The sequence below is a fragment of the Mastigoproctus giganteus genome, chromosome 14 (genome assembly GCF_048544385.1).
Source record: "Mastigoproctus giganteus isolate SK-2022 chromosome 14, ASM4854438v1, whole genome shotgun sequence".
Taxonomy (NCBI): Eukaryota; Metazoa; Arthropoda; class Arachnida; order Uropygi; family Thelyphonidae; genus Mastigoproctus; species Mastigoproctus giganteus.
This window is the reverse complement of record NC_143588.1, coordinates 38,124,430-38,136,978: the sequence shown is the minus strand read 5'-3', so window position 1 is coordinate 38,136,978 and position 12,549 is coordinate 38,124,430. Positions and strand designations below refer to the sequence as shown.

General features: G+C 40.8%; 1 protein-coding gene across 9 annotated transcripts in view; it reads right to left on the bottom strand.

The window, feature by feature from the left end:
- Positions 1-12,549, bottom strand: part of LOC150075069 (paired amphipathic helix protein Sin3a-like) — a 718,000-nt gene that overhangs the window by 207,317 nt on the left and 498,134 nt on the right. For all 9 annotated transcript variants that reach the window (XM_090389145.1, XM_090389146.1, XM_090389142.1 and 6 more), the window contains one exon: positions 6,205-6,362. In XM_090389145.1, coding sequence (XP_090245271.1) covers positions 6,205-6,362 — 158 coding nt within the window. The remainder of the gene's footprint in view (positions 1-6,204; positions 6,363-12,549) is intronic.

Genomic DNA, 12,549 nt, shown 5'->3' with positions numbered 1-12,549 from the left:
TTCATGAATTAAATGCAATACATTTCTAAGAGAGTTGCTTAAGAGAACTAAATAGAAGCAATACACTACTTTTCTGAGAATCATGCTTATTATACCATAGGAATTTAGACTAGGTTAATAAAAATAAAACTAAGTCCATTCCAGATATTCAAAAGTATTATGGCTTTCTTCATCAATAGCAAAATTTTAATAGAAGTGAAGTTTAAATCACGATAGAACTTGAAAACTTCTACTACTTGTATTACAAAATTTTATCTTCTAGTCTAAATTTTAATATGCTGCAATGCAGCACACTGTCTTCATTCACATTAGTAATCCTGCATTAATTATTGTCTTTCAAATTCTACTTTTTTATTTTTTGGCAATGTTATGAAAAGCTTTAGTTTTTTGTTAAAATAAAACTGAAAAATAATCACTACACAAAAACTGCATCATATATTGAGATAAACTAGCATTTAACAAAAAAAATTATCACAGTAAAGAGGAAAATACAATAAACCAGCAAAATCCTCAAAAACTAATAAAAAAAACAAACAAATAGAAATCAGATGGAAATCTTTTTTGCAAATTTCCCCAATGGAAGGCAGGAAATGTCATCTTTAAAGAGCACAAAGGGTGATACTTGTATAAATTGGCACTAAGATGTATACATAAGAGTAAGAGATCTGCAGTTTTAACATTTACAACACAATGTTGAAAAGAATTTGGGAGTTAAGGTTAAACTAGAAGGAGGGAGTATATGATGAGACCATTGACAATCAATTCAGCCCTGCAGAGATTGTGCAAGGCTCACGGGGTTCAAATTAACTCACAGCAGTCTGTGATTGTTTACAGCAAACAATGCTTCTATACGAAGAGGATACACTTAAATAGAAAGGTTGCAAAAATTGAAGCTGATCCTAATGAGGAATTGTTTGGTGGGTCAGAAAATAATGATGGGGTAAGGATACACAGACTAATACATTAACCACAGCTGCAGGCAGAGGTGAAAGTGGTTCGTGCACTGTCTTTATTAGAATGAGCAGCAGCCTGGAAAGTGAGGTGCTGAGGATTTCAAGGAGTGTTGGGAGCCATCACTGAAGAATTAAATACATGGGCTGTGTTAGGGTACCTAAGAGAACAACAAGTGCATGTATACTGATAGTTTGGGAGGGGGGGGTGGATTCACAGACTGAAAGATTAACAGTAGCTGCAGGCTGAGGTGAAAGTTTGTTTGTTTGTTTGTTTGTTATTTGGTTTTAAGGAGCATTAGCAACTAAGGCCACATTGCTCTGGGGATATGAGATGGTTATTCCCTGACCTTTCCGCATCCTCTGTATTTGGTGGTCACGGGCTCGAACCCTGGTCTAATCAAGAAGCACGTGCTACACTGCTGCTCACACCCACCTTGCTATGGAGGCACCTCGTGGGTTATAAATGATTCTAGAACAAAGAGCCCTAATTTCAATATGGGTGAAGATGTTTAGACTGGATTGCAGAAAGTTTTATTTTCACCTCTGGCACCTCCATAGACGCCAGAGGTGAAAGTGATTCCTCCACTGCTTCTATTGGAATCAGTAGTAGCCTGGAAGGCAAGGAGTATAGTAAATATATTTGATGAATTTGAATTGCTGGTCAGAACATCAAAGGCAGATACTGTTGAGATATCAGAAAGGTTGTGTCACAGAGATATAAGCAGTGCAGAATTGGAATTCGGCAAGTACAATGTGTACAGAAAAGATAGACAGGATAGGAAGGGAGGAGGGGTTATGCTGTTAGTTAAGAAACACATAAAATCTAAGGAAGTGCATCCAATTAACATAGCTGAACAGTGTAATGTTGAGTGAGTTTGGTGTGACACAAGCACTGTGAAAGGAAAAATAAGACTAGGAGTGTGTTATAGGCCTAATGATTCTAATTAGTACAACAAACAATTCTACTGAGAAATAGAGTGGGCCAGTAAATCAGAATGTCTTATAAAGGGGGATTTTGACTTCCCAGATATTGACTGGAACATGTGGGTTGGTCACTCCCACACTAGAAAGAATTTTGGGGATTTATTGGTTGATTGTTTCTGTAGCAGCATGTTAGAGAGGCAACCAGAGGGAGAACACACTTGATCAGATTATCAGCAGTGATTATTCATGCATTAAAAATTTGCAGATACGGGAGCAACTAGGTGGCAGTGATCACAGTGTGCTGATGTGGGATTTACTTAAATTTGTAACTACCATCGGGGGTAAAGGGAAGGGTTTCTGCTTTCGTAAAAGTGACTACAGTGGTCTCAAATGGTTTTTAATTTTTATACAGTGGAACCAACACATGATGTTACTAACAGCAAATTCTAAGTGGGCAGTATTCAAATAATTAATTGTGGAAGCTAGTAGGCTTTTCATACCAATTAAGAAATACTGTTCAAAGTTTAGGCCTAAATGTATGTCACCTGAACTAATGAGACTAGTGTCAAAGAAGAAAAATGCATGAGATTTAAAACACTGAGTGATCAATGAATTACGACCACCTACCTAATACTTTGTAGGTCCTCCTTTTGCCCTCAGTACAGCAGCTATCCAATGTGGCATTGATTCAACAAGATGTCAGAATCATTCGGGATGTATGGTCACCCAAGCTGTGTGTAATGCGGTCAGCAATGCAGGTATGGTGTGATTGGCATATCCAAAAGCCTTGGTATTGGTGGAGTTTGGAGATCAATCGATATGCTGAAAGTCAGAACTGTGTTCCTCAAACGATTCCTACAACAAGTGCCAGACGGCTCAGTGCATTTCATCTTGGAAGATGACAATGCACCGAGCGGGGTGTACACAGTCAGCAAGCAGTTGATGATAGTGTAGACCACAGTTACGTTGTTCCACATGGACCAGGGGTCCAAGTTCCTGCCAGTGAAACATGCTCCACACCATACAACCAACTACACCGGTCTGCACTTTTGATACCATGCATGATGGTTCAAGACCCTCATGTACTTGATGCCAAATCCGTACTCGACCATCCACGTTGTGGAGTAAATAACGTGACTCATCCGACCAGCACACCTTCTTCCAGTCTTTTAACGTCCAACTTGCATGGTCTTTGCACCAGGCGAGTCTTTTACGCCAATAAACCTTGATTAGGAGAGGATGCCATAGGGTTCGTCTGCTGGTATTGCCCCTTACATGTGAGGGCGTAACGCATGGTCATGCCAGATATTGTTCTGGGTTGGCCCAAGTTGTATTGGGTAGGGAAATATTCAATGGTGTGCCTTTTCGCCTGTATGAGTCGTCGGACCCGGCGCTTACCTCAATATGGGAAGTAATGGAGGCTGCTAAATATGCAATAGTCTTAATGAATGGGCAAGATTTTGCCGAATAAACAAGATGGCAGCACCTCACTGGCAGCAAAAAACAAAGTGGAGAAGAGAGGGGTAGCTGCTATGCATGAAATGACTAAGGCCAGTTTCTGCCCTAGAAATAGATGGAGAGATGGGGGGGGGGGAGAATAGAGGAGTCTTGGCAACAGGAGAGCCAATACAGAGAGGGATCCCCTACCACTAGTAAGCAGAGGCTGGACGGGTCTAAAGCTAAGTGTAGAGGGAGAGGAGGAAGTACCTGAAAAGAAAGAGGAGGTGGCAACCATGCTGGCAACTGTGGGTGACTCCTGAAGCATAAGAAATACCACGAGGGAAATAAAATGTCAGAAGGGACCTGCTCAAAGACCCAGATAAAGGGAATTTGCTCAAGAAATTAAAGAAGAAAGGGGGGAAAGAAACTGAGGGGAAGAAAAAAGGGCCATCAGATGGGCAATAGCATTAGTAGAGGCATGATTATGATGCAAGAAAGCAAGCTTATGCAGAATCAGAAAAAAAAAAAAAAAAAAAAAAAACCCCTTCCACTTCACCCCTCTGTTCGTTCGGAATACCTGTCCAGCTGAACCTTAAATTTATTTAGGCTATCAACTTCCACAACAAGGGATGGAACTCTGTTCCACCAACCAACTACCCGCTGGCTAAAGGCAAATTCCCGCACGTCTATCCTACATCTGTCTTTCCTCAATTTGAATTTATGCCCTCTCAGGTGATTATTCTGAGCGAGAGGCAGTATCCCATCAGCATTGAGCATGCTCAAACCACTCTATCAGATCACCTCGCTGGTGCCTAGTCTCCAGACACTACAATCTGCAAAACCCAAGCCTTTCCTCGTACGAGCAACTCTTCGTTCCGTTCACTAACCTTTGTTGCCCTTCTCTGTACTCGTTTCAGCAGCTCTACATCCTTCTTGAAATGAGGCCTACAGACCTGTATACAGTACTCAAGGTGTGGCCTGACCATTGCCTTATACAAGGGAATAATCACTTCCCTATCCCTGCTAGAAAAATTCCTGTATATCATTGATAAGACACCATGAGCTACTCTTGCAGCCCGTCTGCAAAGCTCAGAGAACTTCATATATGCCTGCACAATTACCCCCAGGTCCTTTTCATTCTCTAGAAGTGTCAGTGTAGTACCACAGAGTTGATACGTTGCTCTGGGGTTGCTGTTTCCCATACGTAGTACTTTACATTTGTCAATGTTAAACTTCATTTCTCACCTCTCAGCCCATCTGCTCAACCTTTCCAGATCCTGTTGCAGCAGCATTGCATCAGTAGCATCTTTGACAACCCTGCCAACCTTTGTATCGTCTGCAAACTTGGACATTAAGCTTGATATACCCTCATCAATATTATTTATAAAGACAGAAAACAACAATGGACCCAACACTGAACCCTGAGGGACTCCACTAATAACATTAGTCCACGATGAGCAGTGTCCATTAATTACCACTCTCTATCTTCTGCCATCCTTTTATCCATAGCAACAATAGCCAGTCTCTGTCTTCTGCCACTCAACCATCCCTTTATCCATAGCAACAATTTGCCACTAATGCCACACTGCTCCAATTTCTGCAGCAGTCTTCCATGTGCAACAGTATCAAAAGCCTTTCTAAGATCCAAATATATAATATCAAAGTTATTACCGCATCCAATTCTTTTATGATTACATCATAGTATCCAATCAAATTGGTCAGGCAAGACCTTCCCTTAACAAAACCATGCCATGTCTCAGCTATAACTGAATTCTTGTCAAGATGATCCTGCCGTACCTCTTTAACCAGTGCTTCCATTAATTTTCCTGGAACAGAATTTAAACTCACAGGTCTATAATTACTTGTGTCAGCCTTTGATCCTCCTTTGTGAATTGGGGTTACATTTGCACATCTCCAACCCATGGGTACGTCCCCTGAGTCCAAGGAAGTTCTCATAATTATGGATAACGGATTGCTTACTTCCTTTGCTGCCTCCTTTAATATAACTGGATAGATCCCATCCACCCCAGTTGCCTTTCTTGTATTTATCTTCAACAATTTCTCCTCCACTTTACTCTCAATTATTACACACACACACACACACACACACACGGTCCTCAAATGTATATCATCATTCTTCTCTTTCTTGGTGATTCCTTTCTACTTCTCTGTCTCTCTCTCTCTCTCTGTCAGGGTAAGCTCAATTTTTTTTGGCTAGTGCAGCATAAGCCTCAGGCTTCCTTGAACCATATGGCTAATAATAATAATTTTGGAAAGACTGGCACCAATTTCTATGAATTTTTGAATGAGAAAAAGAGAAAGCTGGCTCAGCTGCTGATTTGACAGAGAGTGCATGATGAGAAAGGCTGGGTATTTTTCTTCTTCCTCTCTTATGTTTTTTCTCATTCTTTTCAGATGAGAATTTTCAGTCATTATTTTTGCTGGTAGGCTTGAGCAGTGAAAGAGGCGAGAGTCCATTTTAACTTCTTTTTGCCCTGAAGAGGGGAGGGGGTCTTTAGTTCCCATGCTACTGATCCCAGAGCAGTGCCACTAAGAAGTGGCCATGCAGTTGAAAGAGTTAGTTGTATTAGTAAAGTTAAGAAAAAAAAAAAGAAGAAGTGTCAATTTCCTTCCTGGCCTCTTGTTTGGCATATACAGACACACCTGAATTAACAGATGGCTGGACACATAGAAATAAACTACAACTTATTTGCTTACAAAAATAGCACTATTCAAATTGCAGAAAATTCAACTGGTCATGGATTATGCTTAGCATGCAGGGGCTGACCAGACTGGATCATCACAGCTACTATTTACATACATTTTATCATTTGGTAACATTTAATTTTTTTAAAAATAAAAATAACTTTTTAAAATATTAAAATACTTTTTTATAGATCTCTGGTGAAGAACAGCAGAACTTCCACCTAATGTATCATCAAGACGAAATCTTGCCTTTTCTTCAACTGTCATTCTGTTAATCTTTTTCTGTACTGCTTCAAGAACCCGGATAGTAGACAGATTTGTTTCTAGGACAACATCAAGCTAGAAATAAAAACACATTTATAAAAGACAATGACAATTAATCTTACTCCAAGTGCAACAAGAATCCAAAACATACACATATCCAAAATATATAAGGTGCTACCCAAAATATCCTGAAATGTATTTATAAAATAAATTAGACAAACCCCCAGATCTTATTTGCCACCGTCATCTTTAAAATAGTCCCCTTGAGAGCATAAACGCCAATCCAAGTGCTTTTCCCATGATTTTAATGCATCCTGAAAGTCCATCCTTATCATAGTGTTCAGCACCACCTGCAATTTGATTGGGATATCCTCTATGCCTTCACATCTTTGACCCTTCAGCTTGATTTTCATTCATGGGAAGAGGAAGAAGTCGCAAAGGGCTAAGTCTGAAGAATGAGGCGGGGATGATTATCATGTTGTTGGATGCTAAAAACTGTGCCACAGCGACAGACGTCATGATGAAGGACCCAGTTCTTTGTGCACCTCTTCTCTAGATCTTTTTCCTCCTGATGGCTTTCCTTAACAGCCTCAGGACAGTGCAGGAGAACTTTGAGTTCACGGTCTGGCCAGGAGGGACAAATTCCTTATGGACAATCCTCTCAATGTATAAAAAACAGATCAGCAAGGACTTTACATTCCTCCCCATTTGCCAGGTTATCTTTGGTCAGGGCGAAGATGGGCTCTTCTAATGGGATGATTGTTGCCTGGTTTCTGGGTTATACCCATACACCCAACTCTAGTTACCAGTGGTCCTGTAGTTGGTCCATGAGGTTGTCACAGACATTCTCTCAGATATGCCAAACAAGCTGTACTTGCTACCTGGGAGTCTAAAACGCTGATGGAACTGATATTCGGGTGACACTCAAGTCAAGTGGACCCAATTTCGGCGAAGTCCGGACGGTCTGTGACAGCCAAATCCTCTGCTTGCACCTTCACGATGGCGGGACTGTTAGTAATCCTGGGTATAACCCCCATGCACAAGTACATGGTGGGTGACCACCCAGGTGTGAACCAACGTAAGCAGGGGTCGAGGTGTGGCGCTCACACCACATGGAGGAACGCTGCCCCTCTATGTTACCAGGCAGTACTAGGTGGAAGATGACTCTCATCAACCGGTGAAATACCATCACTTTGCTTATTGGAGGCTTGAAGTGGTGGAACCCATGTTTAGTCTCTAGAGCTAAGTTCCGGTCAACCCTTCCCTATGTCTTCCATCATGCAGTATGATTGATGACTTTTGAGGTTATGATGAACGTCGTGGCGAGATCCAATATTCCTTACATTTCGAGGGTACAGCTCTAAAACGGTTTTCACAGGCTGGCCGTTAGTTAGTACACCGGACCGGACCTATTGGTAACTCTCTAAGAGGCTTCTGGATCAGCTAGTGTATAATCTTGCTACCTCTACTCTGCCAGATAGTGACTGGAGGGAGTCCGAGTAGTGTGTATGCGGGGAGCATTGTCGAGGCCACGTTATGTCAAGGATCTGGGTATATTCTTACAACATGTACGCCATATCCAAAAATTCCATTACTTCATACAGCATGTCCCACCCACTTTTTCTTACTATTGAATACACCATGAATTGTCAAACTAATAGAGCAAGCTTATCCGCGAAAAGATCTAAACCTCCCAAGGACTTCCTAATTCATTTCACAAATATACATGGTCTCAATTCTAATCTCAACGATGTCCATTTCCACTTGCAGTCTGCCAAACCTCATGTACTTTTTCTGACAGAATCTCAGTTATTGGTTGATTCAACTACTGCTCATCTCAGATGCCCAAATTATTCGCTGTATGATTCCTTTCGCCTCAAAGCTGGTACTTGTGCATATGTCCGTTCTGATATTCCCTGTCAGAGACTTGGCAATTTGGAATCTCCTCTCTTTGATCTTCTCTGGCTTAAAATCTCTCTACCTCATTGTGTCAAATTCATCTGTTGTCTCTACCGTTCTCCCAACTCGACTAATCACTTGGAGCGCTTTGACTTCCTCTCGTTGCAACTTGACTTTCTCCAGTTCAACTCTTATAACAGTGAGGTAATTTTCCTTGGTGATTTTAATGTTCACAACCCCAGCTGGCTTCCGTTTTCTAGTCACACCGACCCAGCAGGTCAAGATGCTGAGGCTTTTGCAATTACTAATGACCTAGCACAGATTGTTCATTTACCTACAAGAATACTGGACAATCTTAATCATACAGCCAATACGCTTGATCTTTTTCTCACAAACAACCCTTCTAAGTACACGGTCGAAGTGAGAGCTCCTTTAGGCACTTCAGATCACAACTTGGTGATTGTCTCTTCTCCAATGGAACCTTTATCTTATGGCTATTCCCAACCTCGTGTTGTTTGGCATTACAAGAATGCAAAATGGGATGACCTGCGAGACTTCTTTTCCTTGGTCGGATTACTGTTTCAAAAGTTCTGATGTCAACGTTTGCTCAGATCATGTCAGTGAAATTATTCTTGCAGGAATGGAATTCTTTATCCCACACTCCACTTTAAAATCTCGTCCTTTATCTAAACCTTGGTTTTCCAATAAATGTGCTAAGGCTGTCCAAGAGAAGAATGTTGCATATCGTAATTGGCTTGTTTCTAATTCTTCAGTTTCATTTTCTGTCTACACCAAAGCTCGCAACAATTGTAAAGCAGTTATTAATCAGTCCAAACTAGAGTTTGAACAGGCTAAGAGTAGAAAACTTGTTTCTTGCCCTAATGGTAGCCGAGCATTCTGGTCTCTTGCCAAAGCTATTGGCCGCAACTTTTGCCCATCTCTGCTCCCACCTCTGTCCAAACCAGATGGTTCTGTTGTCACTTCAGCCAAGAATAAAGCTGACCTGCTAGCATCCCATTTTTCTTCCAGCTCATGTATTAATGATCTTGGTAAAACACCTCCCACCATTCCCAACACACTCCATTCAATGCCTCCTGTGGTCTTCGGTCAAAAGGATATCAGAAGGATTTTGATGAATCTCGATGCTAAGAAAGCTCCAGGTCCTGATGGTATTTCTCCACTTGTTCTCAAAACCTGTGCTCATGAACTTACTCCTATTCTTTGCCGCCTTTTTTCACTTTCTTATTCTAAAGGTGTTTTTCCTTCTGCTTGGAAATTTGGTCATATCCAGCCAGTTCCTAAAAAGGGTGACAAATCCCTCCCATCCAATTATCGTCCCATTGCAATTACTTCTACTCTTTCTAAAGTAATGGAGAAATCAATTAACCGCCAACTCTTAAACTACCTAGAAACCTTCCGTCTAAACAACGATCACCAGTATGGATTCCGTCAGTGTCGATCCACTGGTGATATTCTGGCTTATGTTATCCATTTATGGACTAATTCAATGGAAAGTTTCGGTGAAACACAAGTAGTTGCTCTTGACATCTCAAAGGCTTTTGATCGTGTTTGGCATAAAGGTCTTCTAAACAAGCTTCCATCTCATGGTTTGCCAACTGTTTTTAGTAATTGGTTATCCAGTTTTCCCTCTGATCACTCACTGAGGGAGATGGTTGATGGCTCTCTGTCTTCTAACTTCTCCACTAATGCCGGTGTCCCCCAAGGTTCAGTTCTTTCCCCCACTCTTTTCCTCTTGTATATCAATGACCTTCTTCCATTGACTGGAAATCCTATCCATAGTTTTGCCGATGATAGCACATTGCATTCAACTTTCCATTTTGAGAAACCTTGTCCTGCTCAATCAGCTTCAATTTCTCAAAAATCTGCTACCAATTCCTTAAATGCCGATCTTCAGGTAATTCTCCAGTGGGGAAAAGACAACTTAGTTGATTTCAACCCTTCTAAAACTCAGTCTTGTCTTATATCTCGCAAAAAGGATTCTTCTGCTCCAATGCTTATCTTTAGTGACACTCCAATTTCTAGGCAAAAGGATATATCTCTTTTGGGGATTACCCTGACTTCTAATCTCTCTTGGCACAAGCACATTACAAATATTGCTTCCTCTGCATCTAAAAAACTTGGTTTTCTCTTTCGCTCTCGGCGTTACTTTTCTTCCAAACAGCTGCTCACTCTGTATAAATCGCAAATCCGCCCTGCCATGTAATATTGTTCCCACATCTGGGGTGGTGCCCCCAAAATCTCTCTCAGGCTTCTTGATTCCATTCAGAAGAGGGCAGTTAGGTTAATTAATGATTCATCTCTAATAGAGTCTCTCCACTCGCTTTCTCATAGACGCACTGTTTCTGCTGCATGCCTCTTCTACAGATACTTCCATGGGCACTGTTCTTCTGAATTGGCTTCTATAATTCCCGCTCTCTCTTTCAAAACAGTCCGAACACGTGCCGCCACCAGCCAACATCCATTTACTGTCCAACTTCAAACCCACAGAACCAACTTTTCATCTTCCTCATTTATTCATTCAACTGCCGTTTTTCTGGAACAACTTTCCTTCATACGTATTTTCTGAAAATTACAATCTACAGAAGTTCAAGTCCAATGTCAACAAATATCTTCTTTCGTCTTCTCAATCACCAACCCAAGCACGGTACTAAGTACTATAGGTTCTAATACCTCTCGTGTTTGGGGTTCATATAAAAAAAAAAAATGACGACCACAGAGAGGAAGTTTTCATCACTCCTGGTCCATTCTTGAAACATCCATGCGATGCTGCTTTTGGTCTTCAATCAGTAACCGTGGCATGAACTTGGCCACAATCCTTCATGTGCTCAACTTGTCAGACAAAATTTGCTGACATGTGCCGTATGATAGTCCCGCAATGCTACTAATGATATGGATGGTCCGCTTGCAGTCTTCACGGATCGCCATCCAAACTCTTGCGACATTTTCCCAGGTGGTGCTCGATAATGGATGCTGACAGCGATTGTCATCATCAACTGTCATTCGACCATTTTTAAAACGGTTAATCTAGTAGTAGATCTGCGTCTGGTCAAAAGCATCGTCACCAAAAGCTTGCTTAAACTTCTTATGGGTTTCTGCTGCTATATCGACAAGGAAACAAAAAAATGTTCTTGTTTATACTCCTACGTGACCACCAGGTCAGTGGAGTTTACAATAAATCAATCAATACAAATGTTAATCGTATTTAGGAGGCATGGGCTTGAACCCCGGTCCACTCAAAGAGCGTGTGCTACTGCACTTGCACTCCTGTCCCCAAAACCTCTCTCGGCTTCTAGATTCCATTTAGAAGAGGGCAGTTAGGTTAATTTATGACTCATCTCTAACAGTGTCTCCACTCTCTGTCTCATAGATGCACTGTTTCTGCTGAATGTGTTTTCTACAGATACTTCCATGAGTTGTTTTTCTGAATTGGCTTCTATAAGTCCTGCTCTCTCTCTTTCAAAAAAAAAGTCTGAATACGTTGTGCCACCAGCCAGCATCCATTTACTGTCCAACTTCAAACTCACAGAACCAACTTTTCATCCTTCATATATATTCATTCAACTGTCGTTTTCTGGAACAACCTTTCTTCATATGTTTTTCCTGAAAATTACTGTCTACAGAAGTTCAAGTATATTATCAACAAATATCTTCTTTCATCTTTTCAACCTCCAACCCATGCATGGACTAAGTACTATAGGTTCTAATACCTCTCGTGTTTGGGGTTTCCATAAAGGGGGGGGAAAAAAAAACCACTCCAAAAATTTATCAAATTAATTCACAAAGTCATAAAGCATCTGCTATGAGTGTATTTAATAGTAGTTGTAGTTTGAAGTTGCAACACATCATTCTCCCACCACTGGTCTTTTATAACTGCGATTGACAAGTAGCCTTTACTAATTTGTTCAACACGAGAGGGCACTGTGTTTTGGCCCATATTTCTATATGAATCCTGATTCATATTTCCTGCACATGAATCAGGATTTGGAAACATCTAACTATTTTTAAAATAAATCTTTAATCATACTGGTTTTTCATGAATCATAGGCTCTTTTATTAATCTTAATTACTTTTTAAACTGATAGAGAGAGAGAGAGATCTCTGGACAGTAATATACTGCTTTGAAAATGAAAACCTGCAGAACAACGTTTGCCCCCATCCCTCCAAGCTAACTGAACAATTATGGCAAACTATTCTCAGGTGTTTATGACCGACATTCTTTAAGAAAGGGGGGGGAGAATTCTCATTTTGATGTAGTTTGACTAGTTTTTTGAAAGAAAAAGACAGAAAAAAAAAAAAAAAGTTGTGAACTACAAAAAGACAGAGAAACTATGTTACCAACTCT